This window comes from Strix aluco, chromosome 4 (assembly GCF_031877795.1).
Source record: "Strix aluco isolate bStrAlu1 chromosome 4, bStrAlu1.hap1, whole genome shotgun sequence".
NCBI classification, from domain to species: domain Eukaryota; kingdom Metazoa; phylum Chordata; class Aves; order Strigiformes; family Strigidae; genus Strix; species Strix aluco.
The window spans coordinates 60,393,307-60,418,615 of NC_133934.1; the positions used below are offsets into that span (position 1 = coordinate 60,393,307).

The 25,309-nt window shown below is 43.3% G+C and overlaps 2 protein-coding genes across 9 annotated transcripts in view; both read right to left on the reverse strand.

Annotated features, from left to right (window-relative positions):
• The window catches only part of SLC20A2 (solute carrier family 20 member 2), a 58,013-nt gene extending 37,414 nt beyond the window's left edge, over positions 1 to 20,599 (reverse strand). For 4 of the 6 annotated variants that reach the window (XM_074823283.1, XM_074823282.1, XM_074823281.1 and 1 more), the window contains exon 1: positions 20,497 to 20,599. The gene's annotated coding sequence lies outside the window, so the exon portion shown is untranslated. Of the gene's footprint in view, positions 1 to 1,232; positions 1,301 to 1,399; positions 1,517 to 20,496 lie in introns of those variants that run through there. The other 2 variants (XM_074823279.1, XM_074823280.1) reach the window with 2 other exon arrangements.
• On the reverse strand, positions 8,954 to 23,867 carry SMIM19 (small integral membrane protein 19). 3 transcript variants are annotated; one of them, XM_074823289.1, is made up of 3 exons: positions 23,657 to 23,867; positions 23,411 to 23,535; positions 8,954 to 10,475 (listed from the first exon to the last, which is right to left on the reverse strand). In XM_074823289.1, exons 1-3 carry the CDS (start codon positions 23,821 to 23,823, stop codon positions 10,423 to 10,425), a joined length of 345 nt encoding a protein of 114 aa, XP_074679390.1. In that variant the 5' UTR covers positions 23,824 to 23,867; the 3' UTR covers positions 8,954 to 10,422. The 3 variants fall into 3 exon arrangements, with proteins under 3 accessions (XP_074679390.1, XP_074679389.1, XP_074679388.1); XM_074823288.1 differs by lacking the exon at positions 8,954 to 10,475 and adding an exon at positions 21,314 to 22,214; XM_074823287.1 differs by lacking the exon at positions 8,954 to 10,475 and adding an exon at positions 22,997 to 23,224.
• Between the last annotated feature and the right edge of the window lie 1,442 nt (positions 23,868 to 25,309).

Here is a 25,309-nt window from a genome sequence, read left to right on the forward strand (position 1 = left end):
AAAAGACAGCAGCTAGTGCAGCATTTCTCGAGATAACTCTTACAACTGTTCCACTCTGCATTATGACAAGACAGACAGGGGAGGACAATTTCTTTCCCCCCGCAGTGTTGAAAACAGCAGACATTTCACAACAGAGAGTGGCATTGAATTTGTACTGACAGGCAGGTTCACTTCTAGTTACCAGTGGCTGAAAAGTCTGTCTAAAATGCTTACCAGACAGCAGCTTCTATGAGGTTATTCCATCTCTCTCTAATGTATGTTGTTCTTTATATAAAACCAATCTGTCAGGCTTCCCACCTATGTATATAAACTCATACCAGATCTGGCACTCCAGTCTATTGGTACTAAACAAAGCACTGCATAGAAACCAAGCCTGATTTATAACCAAAGCTACTAACATCATACACATCAATAGCCCTTATCATTTCCAGTTCATGTTTGGGCCACAAGGCTCGTAAATTATCTTAAATTACTAAACTACACTCATGATATTAAAGGTGTTGTTAATTCAAGTGGTTCAAGACTAAGAACATCCCTATATGGCTCTAAATTACATGCACAGGACTTGTCACAAGGCCAAGCATGATGCAAGTTTAATGCTCCAGTACACAAAAAGCACCCCGACTTACTTTTTAAAAAAAAAAAAAAATCAATTACTGCATTTGCAGAAGCAGTTTTTGTATCAATCAGTTCCAATTTTAACATGTTTGCAATGTGTTTAAGCATACTTCATGCTACTACTTGATATGGAAACAAGACTGAAGTTGATAGCTTTCCAAGGACTCCCATCCAGTTTAACATTGCAGAGGGACTGTCACCGCCAGCTCCCAAAACTTCCAGAGGATGCTTCCTTTTCTTAGTCCCTATCAACCTCTGTTCCCACCACTGAAAGGTGAAAAATGCATATAAAATATTTAGCATGAGATTCTGTTGCTGAAAACATTCACTAAAAGCACAGACAGCAGTTACATTTAAACAGCAATTCTACAAACAAGAAAGATAGGTAAAGTATCAACAAGTCCTTGTGGTCATTTTGCTGATAAATATTTTTTTCTCTAATTAAAGGACAAATTGATCCTTCAGTAACTGAACAAAGTCTTTGTAACAAGCAAGCATTTTTTATGATTCAACACCACAGATTTTTATGATCCATTCAGAGAAAACAAGTGTTCATGGTTATAGAAAACATGTTTTATAAAAGAAAACCATGCAGAGAAATCTTTAAAACTCACCCAATATTTAAAAGTTGTTTCAAAAGAAAAAGGAGCTAGGTTCTTCCAGCGACTTGCCCTCCTGATTGTAAATACAGGCTGAAGTCTAAAATAGACATCCTATCATTCAGCACAGTCACATCTGAACATGCAAACTTCCAGAGGGTAGAAAGAGGGTTGTAACTTACACCAGGCAGTCCGGGGATAAAATTCACTCCGGCACAGCAGAACACACAAGACAACACCGAGAAGCATCAATGCGAGTCCAGAGTCTTATTCAGTAGGTGAAAATCTGCCTCCTCTTAAGCAAAGAATTCTGCTGGGGGTGGGCACTGATAAAACACAACACTGCGTCACGACTGCACTAGTGAGACAAACCAATCCAATGAAGCTCATATTAAAAGCAACAAAACGTTCCTTTTTTTTTTTTTTTTTTTTTTTTCCCCCCTAAGCATAGGCATAAATGAGAAAGGAATCTCATTTTTGACCACCAGCTGGGCATTTTGGGGTGATCAGGTACTCTCTGAGGAGCCCCAGGTCTTCTCTTTGCAAGCAAACATAAATGCACAGTTAATTCAAGTGCATGTGACTGTAGGGTACATACATCCAATTCAGGAAAGATGTTGCATGCTTGTTACTTTATCCATGTCAGTAGAGGTCTCACAGGCTACGCAGACTGCAGAAGTTAAAGATGTGCACGAGTTTTGACTGGATCAATGCCTAAGCAAGCAACTTCGTTTTCAACAGTTCAACCTAAATTACCCAATCCAAATTCCTTCAACCACTTTCCTTTAAGTGGGAAACATTTTTGCATGTATGTCAAGGCAAAAATAATGTTTGCCTAAAAGCACCCAGTTTAGCTTTATATAAAATATTTGCTTTAACACTATATAATGCAATTAAGCTATTTTATTCTGCAAAAAGGAATGTAAATCAAAACTGCATTGTCACAGTTTAAAAATCTGACAGACGCAAATTTATTTGGACACGTTACTGGTTTATAAATAAATGATGTTTTAAATTTAACTGTTAGGTTTTACTCCATTCTGAGTCACTCAAAGCCATGGCATCATATTCCAACACAATAAACTTAAATCGGCACATTTTCTGCGTCCTAAACATTTGAGAAAACCCAAATCATTGATTTAGTTCCGTAAACACAGACTTGGAAACATAATTCTTACTTCATCTATTTTTTCAAGTTTGAATATTTCTTAACAAGGAGGCAAAAACTTTCTAAATTGGTTAAGTTCAGCTGCAGATTATATTCAGGGATCATTTGATATATCTAAAAAGTGGTTTACATTTTTTAAGAAAACTCACATGGATTAATAAACCTACATTATCTTCTAAAACAAATTAAGGCAAAACTCCAGCTAGAAATCTGCAATGCAGAAATGACATTAAAAACCTCAAAAAAAAAAAAAAAAAAAAAAAGAATTATAAGTATTAGGCCACAATTCTTTGTAAGAAATGCTGACTCTTTATTTAAGGTCAATACCCAACTACTATTAAGCTTGCACCATAGCTGCTAACTTTGTGAAAAGCTACATCTCTTAAGTCTGGCTGCAAAGTCTTTCCTTTTACTTTTGTAATAGCTGGCAAACAGGCTTCCTAGTTTTAGAAAAGTGAGAAAGGTTGATACTTTCACACTGGTTTTCCCTTATGTACAAAAGCAACACATTTTAACAAAAAGAATATTAATCTTTTCCTGCAGATCTAAACATATCTTAATACTTTTTTTTTTTTTTTTTTTTACAAGTAGTGCCAATCAGTTCAAATGAGAGCGATCATAATTGTAAACATGAAGTCAGCCTGTATTTATAGGTCTGGATTCCAAGGTTTTAAGGCAGTGAATAAACAAACACAGAAACTTTCTTGGAGCACTTATTTAACTTTATAAAGTTAAAAAAAAGAACGCAAAATATTATTTCATGTTCTCTTCATAGATGACAAGTTGTTGATGTCTGCCTTGGAAAAGCTCAAACCCGAACGGTCCAAGTAAGTGGTAAACCCACCCTAGTTCTCCTTAAAGGACCATTCACCCCGTCGAGAGTAACCACCACCAGCATGCAGATGCAGGTAAAAAGACTATCGAAAAGACACATTATTTGGGAGGTATCTACATTGATTTCAAAAGCCAGAAGTTGCAGCCCCAACCTGTGGGAATCATCTCAGACCCAAGAGAACAGCAAACTGGAAGCATTTCAGTGCCACTTCCCATGAGCCAGCCTGACCACAACGGTGGTTTCTTATTGACCTAAGCTTCAGAGCTTGGTCTACACGCGAAGCAAAGGATATAATAAACAGCACAGAGAAAAGGAAATATCTTCAAAGTTTTTGTTCTGCTAAATCAGCATTGTGGACCTCAGGCATGGGAAAATTCAAGCCAAGATAGGTTGACCATTAAAAAGAGTTACAATTTGCGATACCACTAAAGAAGCAGGCAAAGGAAAATTTATATGACCACAAAATAAATGATGAGGATTGGCTTTTGGCAATGGCAGCACCAGTTCAGTTCCCATCAAATCAAATATTTGTAGAAATGATAAATATTATATATCACAGTCTTGATCAGATATCATAGGGGTTTTTTTAATTGTAATTTATTCTGGTAAATCCACAATTGAGAGATCCTTGTTTGATTCAACAAACCAACACTAGGCAGATTTATATTCTGGTTTAAAAAATGTAATAGGACATGCCAATTTAAATAATTAATTTTAAACTTCCTTTGTTTTGCATTTCCACATCAACTATTTTCTGAAAGATGTCCAGGTTCTCATTTACCAGTAACCACTAAAACAAGGTTAATTTGCAACATAATGTAACTTTTTAAATCAAATGTAACAGGCCTTTTTGCCATTCAGATGGGAAGGCTACATTATATCTATACACAAAGCAATTATACTTTTTTTAAAATACTTACATTTTGAGTAGAAAATAATGGCAGATGATTAGAATTTTCTAAAATAAAAACCTGCAAGAAGGGGAACCTGAATACCTATAAACTGCATTTGGTCAGAAACAGAAATACAAGAAAAATATCTGAAAGCTGCAGGATGTTGTTCCAGTTACATTGTGCCAACTTAAATTAGGTTACTGACCAGCAACGGGAGCTTTTGGGCTGTCACATACCTGATGGTACTCTAAAATTGGGAGCCATAAGCAGCTGGAACAGGGGATTTTTTCTTTCACTTATCAGTATTTGTGCCCCTGACCCTGCCTGGGAACCCTTATTTACCCTCAATCTATAAAGAAAGAAAATAAAATTAATGAGGAATGAAAATGGGTGGCAGATGACTGCACAGGTATCACACAGTATCTCAAAGAAATCCTGCTCTTGCAATACCCTTCTTTCTTGTTTTGAAGGCCCCTGTGACCATCTACACCAGGGGTGACTTGAAGCAGGACACCACCACATGCTGATCATTAACCTCAAAATCAGCCCTGAGGTCCTTGAGGCTAACGGAGATTTAACACAGCTCTACCAAACACAGCACCATTTCTGGGTGCTTCGGTAAGTCCATTGGGCCTAACAAATACCAACAAAACTCTGAATATCTGCTCTGCAGATAGCAGATAGCTACAAACACAGTTCAAGCTGGAAAGAGCCAGGTCCAACCTACAAAAGCATATCTGCTTTTGTATAGTGGGTAGCAAGCTCCAACACATTCTGTTATCTATCAGAATAATCTCCGAATAGAAGGAGATACATCCATGTTTCACTGCAAGAAAAAAAACATCTCAGGGACTGTCTGGAAAGTCTAATGTGGTAGACGTAAAAATTAAAAAGTCACTTGGCATTCAGGGACGGTGCAACTCCTCTGCTCTGAGGAAGCAAACCATTTGGATAGGCTTTCTTGATGGCTCTGAACTGTGTCACACTGTCGTCCAAATCTCTTTTTCCAGCAAGACACAGGGCTCTCAAAGAGGACATCTCACCCCAGCCAGGAGACTTCCACTCCCCACGGTTGAGCTGAATTGGCTGTGCTCGCATAGGCATGCAGGGAGAGCTGCCATGTTACAGAGCATGACTCTGCTTGAGATCACACTTGTCTGTTAGGCGAGCGAGCCCTGGGAAAATGAAAAGGAGGAACCCACAACTGGAGTCGCCAGAGGCTAGGGCTGGCGCAGAGGATGACACAGGCTCCGGGTGTTGTGTGGCCTGGGAGAGCCAGGGTGGCTCCAACCCTTGCCACAGCACAAGCCCATGCCGAGCCAGGAGGAGTTCAAAGGCAGCAAACCCACTCTGAAGGAGCAAGGCTTTGGCCAGCACTGATTCAAGCACTGTCCCAGTTAATGCCGGGAACTAGACTCGTATCGCTCACGACTCTGGCTGATTCACCAGATACTGAGCATACTACGTCCACACTAAGTCCAAGGAGAGGGGTGAACTGCTGCTCAGAGCCTCCCTGAGCTTAATCCACCATTTTCACTCCCCAGCCCCATATCTGAAGAAAGCCATTAGCATGGGCAAAGTATTTTGAAAAGCCCTGGCTACTGCTGACAACTCTGGAAGCATTATCCTCAATTACTAACGAACCTATACTGCCTTTACACAGAACATAAAAACTGCCCATGAAACTGCCCTGTGGCAATCCAAAAATACACATTTTGCAAATTCAGAGGCTTATGCAAAGATCTCCATGGTAAAAAGCCAGAGTGTGGCTGCCAAAAGTCAACAATGCAAATTTTTCAGATAAAGGAAACCTGACACCTCAAGCCCCAGATTCCTGCCATTTCCATTTCGGTTTGGGTTTCAGAGAATAACCGCTGCGGAGTCTTTTCCCATTGAGCCTGAAGTGATGGCTGGGGCTCCCCGGAGGCCAGCAACTCTCTCTCTTCAAAGGGAACTGGAGTGAGTGAGTAGCTATCAACATGCCAAACCACACTGGCTGGCTCTCACTGACAACCTCCAAAATCTGTGTGGCCAGCAGGACAGAAGACCAAGCACTGCTGAAATGAGCTAGCTGAATGCCAAAGGGAGAAAAGGACCAGGGGTATAACCAAAGAGAGGAGGAACGATGACATTCAGAGGTGCTGACTGGGGTTACAGGAGTAAGTGGAAGTAGATGAGGCCAATACATTGTGGCAATGAAAATTCTGCCTTTTTTTCCTACAAGCATTGCAGTAATAAAGATATAAAGGTGAAAACAGCAACGAAAACTGTGACCTTGGCTTCATTTCATAGGAATAGAAGCCAAATATTACACCAGTAAGCTGGTGACTGTGACTAATACTGTCTGGAGAACATGCAAAGAATGGCATCAGTCAACTAATAGGCCTGTTCCCCCCCACCTTCAAAGCCCACTAGCTGCTGATCTCTCTTCTTCAGAGTCCATGTAACGCCTATCTCCTGTAGCCTTTGCTGCTAGAAACATGAGAAGTATGATGGTGAAGCAAAAAACCTTGAGTTCTACCCACAAGGCAGAGTTAATATGGATGCTGCTTCACCATAGGTTGACAATGCTGCTGGAGCAAACAGGTGGCCAACAGACTTGTCACATTGGCTAGGAATTAAATCATTGCCAATGCAACATGCCAAAGAATGTCCCATAGTCAGGTACTTGGCTCAGTGAACACCTCCAAGAGGACTTACTAAGGGCATGTGGTCCTGTGAAGCAGGTCAAGAAAAGCTAGGCTTTATCCTCTGCAGAGGAAAAAGTTTCTCTCCAGTGCTTCTCCTGTGCAAGAATTAGCACTGAAAATCACAGGAAAAGCAGACCTACAAACCAGCTCAATATAGTGGCTTGGTCAGTGATCTTGTTATCAAGAACTCCCTCCCTCAGATGAGTTACTGCTCACGGAGAGATGGCTCCATGTTTTATTTAGGCTTTTCCAAGCCTGGGAGCAAACCCTGGTAACATTAGCATTTGTGCTTCAGCAGTCCAGTGCCCATGTCCAGGTGGAGCACAAAGAGTCTTCCTAAAGGTATGGGCAGGAAAACAGGACACACATTACCTCCAGTGAACTGCTGAGCTTATTTGTCTGTGGCAAGAGTCTGAGCAGCTAAAATTCCTCTGCTTGCTGACACAGAGGCTACAAAGAGAAGAGAAAGTCATTAAGGTACAGAAGATATTTCTTTAAGTACACGGTACCAGCAAACAGGACCAGTTGCTACTGTGTCTCATTCTTTGAAAAAATGTGTTTATAGCTAAGCTGTGCTGATGATAGGGATGTATTACAGCACCCTGACAGTTGCCCAGAGGAAGAAGGTAGCATGGAAGCTGCTGAGAAGTGAGGAATAGCAAAGGTGATTCCATGAGGAACCTTCCCTCTTCCCTGGCTTTCTGGAGAAGGGCAAGAATCAGAGCTAGCCGTGCCAGGATCCTGCTATGCCCACCACAGCTTGAATGAGGACTCTAGACCTATGCATTTCCCTTGCAGAAAATTATCTACCTGACAGTGGGAGTGGTGCAGTGCTGACACAGGCCTCTCTGCTCCATACAAGCACTGAAAGAGCCACACCACTCCAAGGCAGGGTGCAAATTCCCAGAGCGCTGAAGTATCGGAAAAAATCAAGCAAAAAAGGAGAAAAAAAACCCTAAAAAAGTAAACAAAATTACATCTATGGCAGCCAGGTATGACAACCACACCACATGAAGAGAGTCCTCTGAGTATGGAAGCACATGTGGAGCACATTTCTTGCAAGACTTGGAAGGGACCACAGTCTACCTCTGTCATACCGATAAGGAAACTCACTGTTATCCATAAAACAAATGAGCAAGTGGATCATCTGTGAAGAATCTAAATACTCAGAAAAAAGTATATAAAATATTTTTTTCTTTTAAAGAAATAAACAAAGAATCTATAATTAATAAACAACTAGTTGTTTCTGGTCACTGAGACCTTCTGAAGTCACAGAAGTCATTTCCTCTTCCATCTCTTCTACACATAAATTTAAAAGGGAAAATTAATTGTGTCATTTTTTTCAACTGTCAATCAGTTCCTCAGCCTTGAATTAACCAGATATTGAATTAAATCAAATTAATAAAATGATGTGAAAACAGTTGCTCTGAAATGGTAGAATACTTTACTCCCAAAATGGGCTTAATATTTCAATCAACACTGTTTCCAAGCATTTAACCAATTATCTCCCACAATTTGATTTTGTTTTCTTTAAAACTTCAGCAGACATAAACACCTTTGAATCACTTCATTTAATACAAATAACTAAACAGATTACAATTAATTTGGGCTATATTACAAGTTTGTCTCCTTCAAATCCAAAGTACCAGGGATTTAAAATAAACATAACCCTTTCCAGTTTTAAAAATTTCTCAACCAAGCAAAAAGTATTTTCCATTCTTTAGAACATAGACCATATATTGTTCACTATGTACATTCAATCTGGGATACACTGATGTCACTAATCTAATGTGAAATTCAGGTGTGCAGAAGACCATTCTGTATCTACTTTAAAACAATCATCAGTTACTGACAAATATATTTAAAATATGAAAAAAATTACAAACTGACCTACTGGCTACCTACTAATCCTGGAATTTTATTTTGTCTGGAATTCTCTAGGGTTTATTCAGAGAACAAAGTAATCGCACAAACTCAGAGGCACAGTTCTCCATCAAGAAAGTCTTCTACAAGAACATGCAAAAACCCACAACGAGAGTGCCTCACAGGTCGACCTAAAGAAGGCAAATACCTTGAAAGGAGTAATGCTGTAAGAAACACTAGGTGAATGTAGAGGCAGAGGTAGTACGAAGAAAACAGAAATGTGCAGATTTACTTGTTCCAGTCAACAACAGTAACTGAAGTTTATTGATTTCAGTTTCAGCAGCTAAAAATCCATGAAAACATTTTTATATGATACAGACAATACTATCTCATATTCAAATTTCTATCAAAGTAATAATATAGGCTATGGTTTTCTCACAGTCATTAAGATTTACTTATCAATTAGTACAATAAAATCTATTTTAAAATATAAACATTACTAAGTGCAAATAGTTTTTGTATCCAATTGTAATTTAACTGTTCAATTGTATGGAAATATCTAAGTAAAGAGACTGAAAAAATATAACGCTTAGCTACAAAAATAGCTGGACACATTCTCAGCCACTGTCTCTCAACTGTTCCCTTTATATCCACTGTAAAACAATTTCCAACACACTAATCATATCTATTCGGAAGAAACTAAAATTATATGATTTCAAACTATTTTCATTAGAAAAACAGTCCTTTAACAACTGCTTTTACTCTTCCATCTAATTATATACTCTTAAAGGCCAAATATTCAGTCAGGATGCAAAAATAGCCATAGCCTTTTATTAAGGATAAAACACCAGATAAGATGCTCTTTGCCTCTACCAGCAACACTGTCTAATATAGGAAATTACATTTAATTTTAAAATTTTAAATACCTGTATGTTGAAATCTTCGTAACTCCGTATCAGAGACTTACTACAACTAAGTCTGTTCACAGCATCGTAACTTGCTGGACTGCATGGCTAGTATTTCCTTGGAGATACTTCACATAACAGCCAAGATGTTCAAAAAACTACCTTTCTAAAAAGCTCTTAAAACCCCACAGCCCTGCCAAGAAATCTTACCTATCTGGAATATTTTTGTGATCAACAGTTAAATAAAAAAGACTGAACTGATTAATATTTGATTCTGACATCTGTCTAAGGACAGCGTAAGAACAATACATTATAAGGTTACTCAAATTAGAGGGCTAGCACTTTTTTTTTCTTTTCCCTATGCACCTGTCACACTTTCTATGCAAAGGGTGTTTATTAAATGCAAGCAAACCCCCTGATTTCCTATTTCATAATGGTCATGGTCTGTTCCTCTCCATATTCAATGTACGTTTCTACAAAAAAACCAAAATTGATTTCAAGTACAAAGCAGCAGCTATCTAATCCACAAAGAAGAACTACAGTGACGTTCTGCTCTTCCTAAAACAAGCTTGAAGCCACGATTATATTAAAGACACAGAAGTGAGGGGATTTTTCAACTTCCAAACAGATATGCAAACAAAGTATTACAATCCAGGGGCGCAGGCAAATGAATAAGCGAGAAAACTATGTGACGTTTGTGCAGCGTCCTCTCAAATCCTGCAATCCCTTCTAGAAAGTCTGGGTCTACATCTCCCTCTTCTTTACTCATGTTCTTCTCGCATGGCTTGGTCTCAGAAACTTTCCATGCCTGTAACGGAAACTTGAGCCAACTTCTTAAATGTATGATTTCTTCATCTCCACTCATCATCCACTTCTGTTTCTGAGAAGCTCCTCATCATGACACCTGTATCTCAAGAAGCAAAACAGGAAACATCACAGGGATGAAGCAAGGAAAGATGAATAATAATATGCCTCTGTGTCTTTAATAAAATCCCAACTTCCATTCAAGTTCCTTTTAGGAAATAAAGAGTTCCTTTCACAAAAGCAAAGTTTTGTCAAACTACATATGTAAACATCATGTGCCAAAATTGGGGTAACCAATGAAATCTCCCAATCTGCACCTCCGTTCCTGACATGACGAGCAGGAGAAATCCTGTACCGGCTAGCCTTACATACTCTGGAAAATATCATCAGTTGCCAAGCTTGCCGAACTAGTCTGAGGGAGTCAGCTCAACTAAAAGAAACCGCTGACCCATCTACTAACTTATCCGCTACTGAAAACAATGCAAGTTATCTTTACCCAGGACCCCTTTGTCCAAGTAAGTAAAGCTCTAGCCCACAACTGAGATGAAAAATAAAGATGTGAGCCTCTCCTCTACTTTCCCCACTGCTCCTTAATCTACATAACTTCCACAGTATGTTTGCGTTTTTACCAGAGACACTTCCTCTGCATTACAGCAATTTAACTACAAGCTGACAAAGGTCTAAGGTATTTTCAACATGTCTTTGTTCCCAAAATCATGTCATAAAGTTTGAGGTTCGGGTGGAGGGGACTTGCCTATCTGTTTCTGCCATCCACAACTTGGGATCGAGTGGGCCCAAAGCCAAGAGCAGCACTGTTCAGAGCCTAACAATAAAAAGGCAGAAGGATGACTCATACACAAAATGGAGACACAGCCATCTTGCGTCCAAACAAGCAGCCCAAACCATTTGCTGGCTCAAAATTTTGCCTGAGGGCTGAATGAAGGGGTGCAGGGGAAATTATTTCCCCAGCGTCCCCAGCCATGAAGCTTTCAGGGCAGATAAGCAGGGACCAAAACCATTCTGCCAGCCAGCTCTCAGTGAGACAGAAGCATGAAAGCAATTTTATCTCCCTTTTAGGGTTAAGGCCATCTTTAAATAAACATTAGCACCAAAATCTCTTCCTAGCAGAGGCAGAGCAGACCCTACCTCTTATCAGCTACCATCTCAAATTCTCAGAATTCCACCTCCCATCTGAAATCCTCCTTTCTTCTGCAAAAGCACTTGACAGCAGCATACTCCATACATGGGGCACGCTTCACTCAGAAAGACAGTGTATCCCTTCGCCAACTCCTCCCAGAGAAACGATGGGTCATTTCGGCTCTCTTACACTGTTAACTCAATTACAGCTATAGGAACAGAGTCCCATCCGAGCACAAAATTCTTGGCTTTGGTTCTTGCACATTGCAGTAGAGGAGATAACTAAGCCTTGGGCGGTCAAAGAAACCTTCTGACAACACTCTGGGTATTGCAGAAACAATAGCTGTTAAGTAACAGGACAGAAATGTATTTGCTGTGCAGGGATTATATGTCAAAGAAAAATACATATTCCCTCAATTCTGAACTCTTGAAGAAGTCCTTACCCTCAGAAGTGCTTAGAAGGCAAACAATTCTGAAAGCCTGTGCCTCAGTGATCATGCCTGCTATTGAGAAACACACTATCGCCTATCAGGAAAGGCAACTATCACAGATTTCAAGAGCTTACAGAGCACAAAAGCTGAGGCAGCCACACAATGTCCCGTCAGCAGGACATCCAGAACACATCCAGATACCATCCAATTATTTTATATCACAGTGATCCTTAATCTTTTATCATGACGATCACTGTATACAAGAAACAGAAACCACAATTTCACTGTTTCATAATCATTGTAACTCCATATTCTCTCTGAGCACCAGAAATTAACTGCGGACAAGTAATTCAATTTATTGTTGACATCCTCACTCATTAATCAGATGTCTACACTCAGCATATGCACCATACAAATTACAACACATCCAGGCTGCTCGCTGCTGCATGCAGAAAGAGAACTGCAGAAAAAGATTAATAATTGTCAAAAAAGATCTGACACTGCATGTCACCTGCAACAACCAAGGAATTTTCAGTTTTCTTTTGAAGAGACAATTTACTGGCAGGCTGGTACTTCTAACTTTGATCTTCATAGCAGCCAACACCAGCAGAATTTTGTAGCTCAGTAACAAAACACAGAAACCTCCTGAATTGTTAACTCAATTACAGTATTTTGGCAAGGAAGCCTTACCCTTGTACCTTAGAGAAAGTCTTAAGATTAAACACTGCGTGTTTTAAAGGCACACATGCCTCAATTATTTGGTGTAACTGTTCATGCACCTAATTGCTTTGAGAGAAAAAGTATTCCATGCCAACTTGCTTAGAAGACTGCTATTTTTCCTTATTTCCCTAGGAAACAACAGTTACATAATCACACCTACTGTCCCATGCAAAGAAACATAAATTATAAGGCCAATTTCAACCTAATCTGATGGAAAAGGATGGAGATTTCACAGGTGCTCAATCCTACAACAGGCTTGCAGAATAAATAACTGAGGCAGCCCCCTGAGCAACGTGCCTGGCTCATAAACATCAGAGACACATCACATTTTGATTAAATATACCCAAGAACTACAAGACAGTGAGAGGCTGATCAGACACTGTTGTTGGGAATATCAGGGATGCTCATGGTACTGCTGGGTAATGGAAAGAAAGAAGGGAAGATGTTTAAGGTACCACAGTGCCACCAAAACTAAGAAAGCTGCAGAAAACTCTCATCTTCACTAGTTCAGCTGCTCACAGAGCTACTTTTTAATCTACGAAGCAATACAGCAATGCCTTATGTGTCTACCACAGCCTTCATCTTTAAGCAGGCTGCTGCTACTGTGTTAGCAGGCACTTGTCAGGATTCGTTAAAGGCACTTGGTCAACAGTTGTCCTCTTTCACCAATGAGAAACTGGAAAAGCAGATGTACACTGCAGTACAGGTGGCCTCAGAAAACCCTAAAAATAATACTCTTCTCAAACACTTTCAACAAGATCCTACCCAGGCAGGGTAAGCTAAGCACTGCCATGACAGGTCAGATTGCTGGTCCATCTGTTCGAGAATCCTGCCTCCTGTGATCGGGACCAGATGCTTCAGAAGGTGGAACAGCTCGGGTAGTGAACAATGATGTAATTCACCCAAAGGGGAAATTCCTTCCTGACCTCATCAATTAGCATGAAGGTTTATATGTTTAATTTATTTTTAATCCTATTTACTGCAACTCTGGACATTGTCATTATATATATAAATGTCCAGGTCTGCTTGGAATCCGTCTAAACTTTTAGCCTCGGTAATATCATGTCGTACAATTATGCGAGGTTTCAAATGTACTGATTTTCAATTTCATTTAAACATCCCTTTGTCCTTGCACTATGGGAACTAGCACAGCTATTAACCTCTCTTACCCTCCCAGGGCTCCAGTCCGGCTTGCACCATAAACTCCCATGCCGTACTGTGCTCTGTTACAGATCAGGAACATAATCTGAGGGCGGTTAAGGCAACAATTTAGCAGCTTCCATCAGTCATCCAGCAACACTTCTGTTACGCTAAATTTCTGGGATCTGCTGGAAGCTGGCAGCTCCACCAGAATTACACCAGGCCCTCCCCTCTTCCAGATCTTGCAAGCTCTCTTTTCCACTCCAGACCTGCCACCCTTATAAGCAAACTGTTTTGCCCTGTGATGTGCTCTTTGAACCCATTCCTTCCGAGATCCTGTTAAATTTAGTTATAAAAGAACAGACAAGAAGCATACCATGCTGGGCTTTTCAAGGTCACACAGGAACCTCTCCCTTCAAGCAAAGAATTCCCCTGCCTTCTCCATGCCTGTATAAAGAACAACAGTGTCCAACCAAGCAAAACCAATCCCATTTTTTTTTCTTGGCTGATGTTCCTGTGGGCTGCAGGTTCCTCTGTGAAGTAACTTTAGCCTATGTTGTTACTTATGGATGAGCTCATGAGCATCATGACTATTATGCCAAGTACTTACTAAAGCTCCAGTGCAATTAGTCACTGACATTTCTGCTCACACAACGCTTGCAAGAGACATCAAGGTATAAAGCCACACCTACACTCAACAAGAGTTTAGGGAAAAATTGATATAATGATGTATGCAAGCAGCAGACAAGGAAGGGAGACTCTTTAGGCAACTTGAAGTTCTGTATCCTCCTGTCTCCCCAAAACAGTCCTGCTTTCAGTAACTGTTTGGGCTGCATTTTCTTCTTCCAGCCTCTGGAGCTAAAACTTTGGACCCCAAGCCACAGGTTCTTAATCCCAAAGTCTTCAGGAGAGAAAGAGTAGGTCTGGCTGATATCTCATAGGAAGATGGCCCCCCAAGGAGATGACAGAGTTTTTACAGCATCTGTGAGAAACACCACATAGACATCACTGTTTTACCGCAAGTGTTTTGATTACGGGCTTGGAACTTGTGAATTATGGCAAGAGAATACTTCTTTGCCTCAACTGAAAATTACACCATTTCATCCCTCTTTAGAAGGATCTTCAGGCAACCATCTGGTCAAGAGAAAACTCCTGTCCCAGCCTATGGTTCATAAACAAATGGAGCTTTAATGATCAAAATAGCACTAACAGAACTGGTAGAGGCCCCACTTTGTCAACAGTTAGCTCATTAAGTAATACAACCACATGCAACTTTTTTCTCTATTTGAGTATCGCATACTGATCAGTCAATAAAATCACAGGTCTCAATGACAGCTAAGTTGTCCCACTGCATACTTCTCAATGACTTTCCCGTGCTGTTTAACAGTTACGCGGCAGTCTTAGAAACTCTGTTCCAGAGTAATGATCTTAATACTTTCTAAGAGGCCATAAATTCTTTCCTGTTCTTCTGTCTCACATGTGTAAAGACGACATACTGAACAGAGTACTTCTACAATGCTCTTAAGCAATGCTCATACAGCGGTCCAAGCCACAAGTTTCAGAGCACTGCCATACCAGCATCTCCAGGACCTCTGATCAGCCATTGAGTGGTTTGCCTCTGGCATTTCAGGATTTGCTGAGGTTGAAAGAGAAGACAGTAATGATACAGAACAATTCTCCCATCAGCAGTGGCAAAAGTAATCTTGGAGGCCTTGAGTGCAATGCTTTCATCGCTTTTGGGTCATTACTGAATATGAAGTCAAAAAGATGTGATATTTTCTGTTTGTCACAAAAATAGAGTCTGGGTAAGGAAATCTTTTAACGGACTCAACAACAGTATTTTTGGCTGCTAGAATTCTCAATCTGTTGTGCTAAAATTAGCTTTAAATAAATGTGCAATACAAGCAGTACATACTTTGCCTAAGAAAAAAATCTGCTGGCCACTTACAGATCATGTGAACTCGGTTATTTATTTGAGCTAAGAGCATCAATTATTCCAAGCTTTATCTGACTGTAGATTTGGATCTATTTAGCAATGGCACTACCACATATCAAAATGCATGATGAGCCACAGCTCTTTACCAAAGAGAGGGAAAATTCCTGCAAACAACGGTTGCTGCCATTTAACAAGATGGTCACGAAGAAAAGAGGTAAGATTGAAAAAGCCTGCACCTCTGACTCTACCCTTTCGACCTTCCCTCTGAAAAGAAAAAGCAAGTCTTCCTCTTCTGTCAGTCCACACTTCCTTCCATATTACACTATAAAGAAATTGGATGCCGTCAACTATCACTCCTTGATGCCCACCACCAAAGCTATGGAAGACGATATTACTTTTTTTCCCCCTTTAAGCTTTTCATCCATCGGTAAAAGGGTTCCCTAAGTTCTGCTCTGTTTTTACAACCGGTGTCACAGAAGCTGGTTCTAATATTGCTCATCGGAGCATACACCACGATCTGAGCAACGGCAAAACACAGTCCTTCAAACATACCGAGTACTCAGTGCTGGGTAAAGTTCACAGCAGCTGTTCGAGTCCCAGAAAGACATCTGAGTGAAGTGCCATAAATAACGAGATCACATGGAGTCTCCCATTGCACCACCGACATACATCTTTCCTGCTCAGGAATTTATGCTTCACACCCTACACTGTCACTCAAGAGCGTATTACAAACTATGTTTTCAGGATGATCCAGAGGATATTTTGGAAAGCAATAGAGCCCTCCTGCTGGACGAGTCTTTTCAAAATACTCATTCTATTCCATTACAAAAGAGACAAATGTTTCTATAATCTTGTCCAAACCGCGGTCTTTCTCAGGAGCAATGCCTTCTGTACATCATGGATGTCTAAAACCATTTCCTTAATGTCGGATAGCCTTGCTGACAGAAATTGAAGGGGACTACTGCTTTGCAGACTCAGGATCTAAGTTCTTCTTCAGACGTGCAAACGTAAGGTATTTTGTCAGACTCCAATTTCAGCAAATCCCTAATTTGAGCAGCCCCTTCTCAAGATTCTTAATTCATTTTACTGCTAGATTAAAATTAAACCCAGTTCTCCTAAAACATCTCATTCCTAGGCCTCTTCAAGAGGAGAAACACTTTTCAAAGCAGTGCCTAGTTATAATTGAGAAAGAAGATACAATGAGATTTTCTTTTTCTTTTTCTGGAGTTTTGCCACAAATTGCCTTCGAGGGCTTGGTTCAGAAATTCCAAATTCAGTTTATTGTTTTTCTCATTGAGAACTAACTCCTTTTAGCAATTCTGTTAATCTTGGAGTTTGAAGTTATTTTTATTAAAGTAACGCCCAGAGTTTAGACATTCCATAAAAAGATCAGGAATTATTTTTATTAAAGTAACACCCAAAGCTTAGACATTCCTTGCAAAAATCAGGCAAAGCACCTTCATTCTTAAAAAGGTTCTTAGCCTTTTCCTTGTAAACACAGATTTCAGAGACAACCGAGCACTGAGAAGTTTTATCAGCCCTTTTTTATCCAAGAGTTGGAAAAGAAGTTATTAAGGCAGGATTTTTCCTGACTAAAAAAATCCTGAGCCTTTTGTTCTTAACACAACATGGGTTTTTTTTTTCCTCCTCCCTCTTGTCTTCTGTTATGGAAGAAGTAGCACCGATTTCCACTCCCTGAAATAGATTTCTCATGAGACATTTGTGCTGAATTTGGGGTGTTCTGCTAGCAGTCAGTATCTCTGGTCATACTCAGTATCTGTCCCTTAGCCAGCAGGGAGTCCTGCCGACCAAGGCAACAACAATTTCTGATGGAGCTCATTAGATTACAATAAACTTGTTCTTAGCCCTTAACTCTTATGCCACATCAGAAACAGGGGTGCAAAGTAAAGGATCTTACCTCTATTCTCAGGGGCCTGAGGCACTGAAACCTTCTGCTCTTCAGTGGCAGCCTTGTCTCAAGAAGATCAAGTGCTGCCTTTTTGTTTGAGTGACTACATTAATAAAGTAGGTGACATCACCCAGGTTCCCTACCATGACTAAAACACAGTTTAAGTGTTTGGAGGGGAAGGGGAACGCCTTTTGATCACTTCTTCTCATTCGGAGTGTAGGCAGCCGTGACTGAAGACTGCACTTTGTCAGCAGGCCTCCTCCAAACACTATTGCTCTTTAGGCATAACAGGCCAAAGACATCACAGAGTTAATAACACGTTTTCCAGCAAGGTGCTTCTTCCCTACTGAGGAAGGCACGTAGTGACAATTTTCAATCTCTTTAATGTAGAAATTAGAGCCAGGACAAAATCTTTTCAGTTCTTCTGAAAGGGAGGTTAAGTTGCAACATACCCACCTTTCTCTCTTCAGCGTGTATAATTTCGGCTTGCTCAATAGCAGCGGCACTCCTGAGTTCAGGAGGACTTTAAAAGGAGTGATTATGCTCACGGAAGTAAGCTAACATGAATAAACTGCTCAGGCAACAGGGAGACATTCCAGAGCCGTGTGCCATCACCAGGCTTTTGGCCAATGCGGCTTAATCATATATGCAAAATGCAAATTACAGAAAGATTCATCACAGGTTAGAATATTCTCAATGAATAATTTTGCACTGCATTGAAGAAGCTTCCCCACAAACTGTCCTCAGATGAAGGCACTGGGATCTTCTCCCCATTTTCAGAGCTTCTACTGGCGTCAGCAAAGGCTTCCTCTGCAGGTCTTCTCAATGGATCAAGCAGTTTTGGAAGGGAAGTCTGAGAGGAAGTTTAGCACCACCCAAGTGTCACGCTGCTAAAATTTGTAACTCTTATGGCTATAAGGCACCACTGCAGCTCCTACAGGCTACGTTCTCATCTGGGCTCAGCTAGCACATACCGATTCATACTCTCTGGGCATGTCACATTGGACTGAAACTCAAAATGCTCACAGCAGGGGGGAAGATATTTTCACTACAAGCCTCGCAGAGTTTACAACCTCTTCAGCTTCAAACACAGCCACGCTCATAGCTTAGAAATATTTAAGGCCTTCTCGAGCCTTTTCACAGAATTTATAAAGCTCTGTCTGAAAAGCTTTGATCTTCTGTGCAGCACTGAGTATAAAACCTAGCCAGCCACATTTTAGTTAGGAGAAGATGACTTTTCCACCACTTAACAGATTATAGTTTTCATGTAAGATTATAGACTTATGGTTGTAACTCCATCTGAAGACTGCATTTATTTACAAAGATCTGACTGTTTAGCAGCTCCCATGGACACAACAGAGCGGTCACATTCTCAAAAACATCCGAGTTGTAATTGAGAGCAACTTGTTAACGCTTTTTTGTGGTACCTTATAGATGCAAAGTTTTAACTGCTTTGAAAGCCTTCTCTTGCATGCTTTGTGTGATCAGACACCACTACATCTGTATATCATAATAGCTTTCTAAACAGTATTGGGTAAGCTAGAAAGACTTGCCTCTGTACAGCATTCTCAAAAATAAACGTGACTAAAGATAACTTTGGCACAATTTTTTCAAAGGTCACAAGCTTTCCCCATCCAAGACATCTAATAATTCACCATGAACAAAGTTCCATGAGAGTTTGAGAATCTGCTCCTCTGTGTGCCTACAAGCCCAACTACTAAGAATGGAGGCAGAAGAAATAGATCTGTTGTCTCTACCCTATCCGCCTTTGCTTTTAGGCACCGATTTTTTACTACCAGTTAAAGAAAGCACTTTTTTCCTACACGCTGTATCGCGAATTAACGAGTAAAAATCACGGCAGAAATCTGAGATAAAATTTCAAAAGCTGACTGCACCTTCCATCCCAAAGCATACTTGAACTGTAAAACTGACATATAAAACCCCCAACAAAACAGGATATAGTTTTGCAGGGACAGAACTTCAATAGCTGCACTGAAGTCAGGAAAACAAACCACTACCACTACTACTTTGGCTCATAGCTCGAGCATTCTTCTAACGCCCTAGCAAACGCAAAAGGTACGCACCCTGGAAAAGCTTTTGCTTTTGTTGCTTCTCTTAAAAATGTTTTGTCTCGACAAGCAAGTTTGTGAGACACTTGTGCCAGCCACTACCTCAGGCCCACGAACACAAGCGGAGCAGCAAGCCGCTTGAGATTTCCAATGCTTCGCTATGCTCCCAGCTCAGCTGAGAGGAAAATTGTAAAACCGTCAGCTACAGACAGAGAGACGGCTGGGTTGAGTGCACGGGAAAGAACGGGGTCGTTCTGACACGCTGCTTTACTGAACGCAGGGAGCCGCGCCGGGCGGCTGCGGAGGACAGCGGCCCCGGCCAGCGTTACAGGAGATGCGCCATTAGCGAGGACTCGTCCCCGCGCTGCCCGTTCCTGGCTGACGGCTCGGGAAGGCAGGGCTGCCGCGAAGCGGGGCTGAGCTCTCGGTGCAGCCACGAGCCCCGCGCCGGGACAACGCTGCGGCCCGCCGCGGGGCGAAGCCGGGCACAGGAGGCGGAGAGCCCTCCCGAGGAGGGGGGGGTGGAGATGAAAGCCCACCCGGCCGGCCCGCCGGCACGCAGCCCGCCCCCGGGCCTCAAGCGGACCCGTCCCCGGTCCCGGCCTTGCCCCCCCTGCCCGCGCTTTCTACTCGGGCGGCCCCTTCCCGCCTCACACCGGCCCCCGCGCGCCGCCGCCGCCGGTGAGGCGCCCCCCCACCTCCCCTCAGGGCGGACGGGGCGAGGGGAGGGGCGAGGGCGGGGCGGCCCCGCGCGTGTGCCCCGCCGCGGCCCCACTCACCGCCCGGCGGGCGCCCTCCGGCCTCCGAGCAGCGGCGGCAGCGGCGGCAGCAGCAAGAGCGGCAGCGGCGGCAGCAGCAGCAGCAACCGGCGCGGCCCGGAGGCGGAAGCGGCAGCAGGAAGTGAGGTCGCTGCGGGGCGGGGGGAGAGGGAGGGGCGCCGCTTCCGGCGGGTGGACGGGGCCGCGGGCAGAGGGGCCTGCGCCGGGCGGGCACCCGCGGGTCCCTGTCCCGCGTAAGTACCGGGGAGGTGGTGCGGAGCGGGTCTTCCTACGGCCGGAGTAACGTGGGAAGGGAAAGGCACCGGGGAGGCAGCGGCGGGAGGAGGCCGGGCAGCGCTGGCGAGCCGCCGGCAGGCCTGGGGGTGTCGGCGTCCTCCGCCCCGTCGCTGCGTGGGGACGGAGCTTCCTCCCGCTAGCCCTCGGCCCCGCAGAGTTACGCTTCGGTTTTCCTCGGCGGCTCGCCGGGAAGCTGCCAAAAGGAGCCGTCGGCGCGGGTGGCGAGATGGCAATTCTTCACCCAAACGAGCCCATCTCACCGGGGAAACCCGCTGACCCGCCTCCTGCCACAGTCTGCGCGGCCCAGATCACGTTTTAGAGTACAGATAATTTCAATCTAATAAAATTTCATGAATGAAGCCAAGTTTCCTCGTGTCTGAATGGAACTGCAGTGCTGTTTACCACTGACTCAATACATTTTAGCACAGAATCGGAAAAAAAAACCCTTTCTGGGCACATGCTCCCAGTTCTCTGTGCTGTTCACCACTCAGCCTACCCAAGTCATATAACGTTAGGAATTACAGCATGATACATCTTCAAGTAGTTTTCATGATTAGATACTTTTATTAAGAAGTAATTTCTGCATTATTCTGATTTTGTGATTTACCTAGAAAGATAGAAGTAACTAGGGCATGATGTCTCTTCTGGATAAGCCATGATCTTTCTGTTATGCAAATTTCTATAGACAATCCCATTCTTTAAAGTAGTTTGACGAAATTAGGCTAACCACCTTTGCTATTAACATTATAGTATTGGCTTTGTGTCTTCCAGATATGCAATTCACTGTGTACTTCTCAGAGCTTCTCCAGGAAAGGTTCGCCGTATTACATACGCTACCCCCACACAGACAGAGAGGGCAGAATCTTTCTGCACTATGGCCAGTGACACTCCAGGCTCTCAAAGCTGTTCACCTTCGCTAGGCAGTAAGGCCACAGTATCTTCATTCACATTTACTGAATGCATTCAGTAAATCCAACAGTGCATGATCAAGGAACAAGGGTTTCCAGGCAGATAGGTACTGCCTTGCTTTCTCTAGCGTGCCGTTACCAGAGAAGGTAGGAGCTCATTTCCAAGGTGCCAGCAGAGAGAGGAGTAATTTAAACCATTGGTAAGACTGCACTTCTCTACCCTCAGAGGTTTCTCTGAGCTGGTCTGCCCTGTGTTGGGTAGTCTCCTGCTGCTTGTTTCAGCAGGCACTCGGTTTACTTCACAGGGCTCAGAGAAAAGCTACGGAGAACAAAGTTTTTAGGAGAGTCCCCTTCCTTTCCCCCTTGCCTTCAGCTATGTATCAGGTAAGAGGCATTGAAAATGGCTCCACACTGACTCTTATCATCAGCACTGGAAATACATCCTGAGTTCCTACAATTGTGGGCTTCATTCCACTGAGAGCTGTATGCTTTCAGTCTGTTTTGGTGGCTGCTGCTGCTGTTCATACTTCCTTGCTGAAAAAAAGAAACACTGATCAACAACAATTATACCATTTATTATATACATGTATATATATGTGTGTGCATGTATACATATCTATATATATACATGTATAAATATGATAACAACCAAGAAATAGACTTGAGAGTAGAGAATGTAATTTCACCGCTTAGGCACCCAAGGGGAAGTTTCCGTCACTGTGTGGAACTAGTCCTTTAGCATATGGCCTTGAAAAGGCTGAACAGCAGGGTCACAGCAAAATGTCAGTACATTAATGGCAGAGAACTATGATTCCATTCAGGTCCTTTCATTTAAGAAAAAAAATTAAAGACTATGGCTTCATAAGTAATTGCTACAGATGACCTGAACAACTCATTAGTCACACAGCTGATCTCCACATCACTCATCTCCTCCACAATATACAAGCCACAAGCTAACAACTACATTGACTTCAAAATTAATCTGGTTAGCAAGGCAAAGGGGATCAAAGACTTGTGTGCGTGGAAAAAACACCAACAGTGAATGCCAGCAGGCATTCCTCTGTACGAAGCACATCCTTTTTTAGTTCCTACAGAATGCAATGGCCTAGTTTAAGAATCTTTACATGAAATCTTTACATTTAAAAGGTGGTTTCAACTCATTAAGTATTTCTTGCCCATATGCCCTCTAGGCATGCATGTATGGCAGATGTGAAGAGCGTACAGGTGTTTCTCTGAATCGAACCTCTGGAATATCAGCCATGGGGCTCTTTCCTACCTCCATCCTGACCTTCAACATTAAGATGGGAGTGGCAACATTTGTTGGTACAGTAAAATCCTCATTTATTTTCAGTTTATTTAGTTGAATTACTCGTGATTCCACAGGCCTCTCAACTTTTACAATTTCATTCACGTTTTGACAATATTCAGCCATTCCCAGCTCTTTTTAACTTCAACATCGGATTCGTTTGGACAGCTAGAAGAGAACTGCATGGCCGCTCCCCCACTCCATACCTCCTCAGGCCTCCATCCTGTGACCCGCGCTCCTGCAGAACCCCTGCTTGCGTGGGGTGCCACAGGACCGGGCTTCCACCCTGGTGTCCCCACCGCACGAGGACAGGCGGGCTCGAAGCCGCCCCTGCAGCAACCGCCCCCCGGTAACCCGCAGGCCCGGGGCGGTAGGGGGGGGCGGGGGCAGGGGGGGGTGGAGCCCCCTCTTTCCTTTGACTCACCGATGGAGTACATCTCCAGCTGCTGCCGCAGGCGGATCTTCTTCATGCTGTCGTAGAAGTTGGGCTCGGGCGGCGTCTCGGCGGCTGGGGGCAGGGTGAAGATGCGCATGATCCTCCTCTTGTTCCTGCCAGGGGGGCAAGGCGGTGAGAGCCGCGGCTACACGTGGGGCCGGCGCGGCCGCTTCCCGGCGGGAGCCCTCGCCCCGCCCCCCGCGGCCTCCCCCCCGTCCCGCGGCCTCCCCTCACCGCCGCGCGTAGACCAGCAGGGCGAGGCTGGCCAGCACCACCAGCAGGTAGACGTTGGTGGCCTCGTTCCACGCTTCGTGCACCGAGTAGTCGATGGCGCCGCTGTCGCCCAGCGCCGCCGAGCCGCCGCCGCCGCCCGCCCCCCCGGCCGCCGCCGCCGCCGCCATGGGGGAGAACGGCCGGCAGGGGCGGCCCCGCGGCGGCGCGCGCAAGGCGGGCGGGAAGTGACGTCAGCGCGAGGTGCGGCGCCTCGGCCTCCCGGCCGCCATCTCGGGGTGGCTCTGAGGGGGCAGCGGGCGGCCTCGGGCCGCTCCCCCCCCCGCCTTCCCCACGCTCTTATTTACCCTCTAGCTACCATTCCTTGGGAGGATTGGGCAGAAGTAGGTGACAGTTCCTCTCTCAGGGGATGCAGGCACGGGGGGTGTAACAGTCTTGCTTTCATGGTACCAGCGCCTGAGGGGAAACGTGCAGGTGGGTAGAGGCCTAGCAGAGGTGTGTGAGTTCAGCAGCTCTGAAAGCCTGACAGGCGTGGAGTCCAAAGCACCTTCATCCGCCGGGGCTGGTGCTCGCTCTGTGGCAGTGGAATCATGTGGGATGTAGCTCAGCAACGCATGCTGTCAAGAGAAAAAAGAGGTTCAGATTCTCACAAGCTTTCACTCTTCACATAGGAACTAAATTTGACAGTTTAGGTTGTCAAAATAGAAACAGCACTTTCTGAAAAATCTTGCGTCTTTTTTTTTTTTTTTTTGTGCCAAAATGGGAGTTGCTGGATATTCAGATGCTGGAGCAACATAGCTTCCTCCTATGCTCCATATGCTCCTGATGCCAAAAAGCACAATTGTAGGATTATGCTTTGGCAGAGAAGGTGGAGCGGAGCAAGCGTTTCAGTTTAGAAACTTGAAGAGTCTGAACTGCTTAATGAGTGCAGATTAACTAGGCAGAGGATGTTCTAAGACAAACATGCTTGGTTTTTTGTACCCCCTGATGTGGTGTGTTTGAGCTACATGATAGGTTAGGTGTGCTGTCCTTTATACTCTCCTGCTTCTTTCTATCCACCGCTGGCCATGATACTTCCTTTTACTATATCTTCCTTCAGATACTAGAACTATTACAGTGTACACTCTGGATACGGTTTCATCTCCCTTTGCTTTATGCATGTTTGGGGTATGTGATTACGTTGCAGTTATTTGTCTTCACCCTTTATAAGACAATAAGGGGAAAAAACAACTATTTTTAGGGCATGATTCATCTAACCTATGTCAAACATGCAGAACGAGTCCTCCTGTGCACAGGAAGTGCTCTGATCCCTTGCTGAGGGAGTGTAGACACCTTGCTTGGATGCCACTGGCTTTGCAAAATGTTCAACCAGCCTGAGGAAACTCCATCCTTTGGGGAGCCATCTTCTCAGTGCAAGATGTGCCAAGTCATTCTCTTTCCATGCTATGGAACAGATTCATTTTAAGAGGCCTCAGATCAGGGCATAAAAGGATGTGAGTGAAAATGACAATATAAAAAAATAAAAAGCTAAGGCACTGTTATCATGTGAAAAGTTCCTTGCCCCACATGGTGTGGGAAAGAGTAAAACAGCAATTAGACATAATTCTAGGTCATTAAATTGGTATGGCACCCATGCACAAAACTGTAGAAACCACT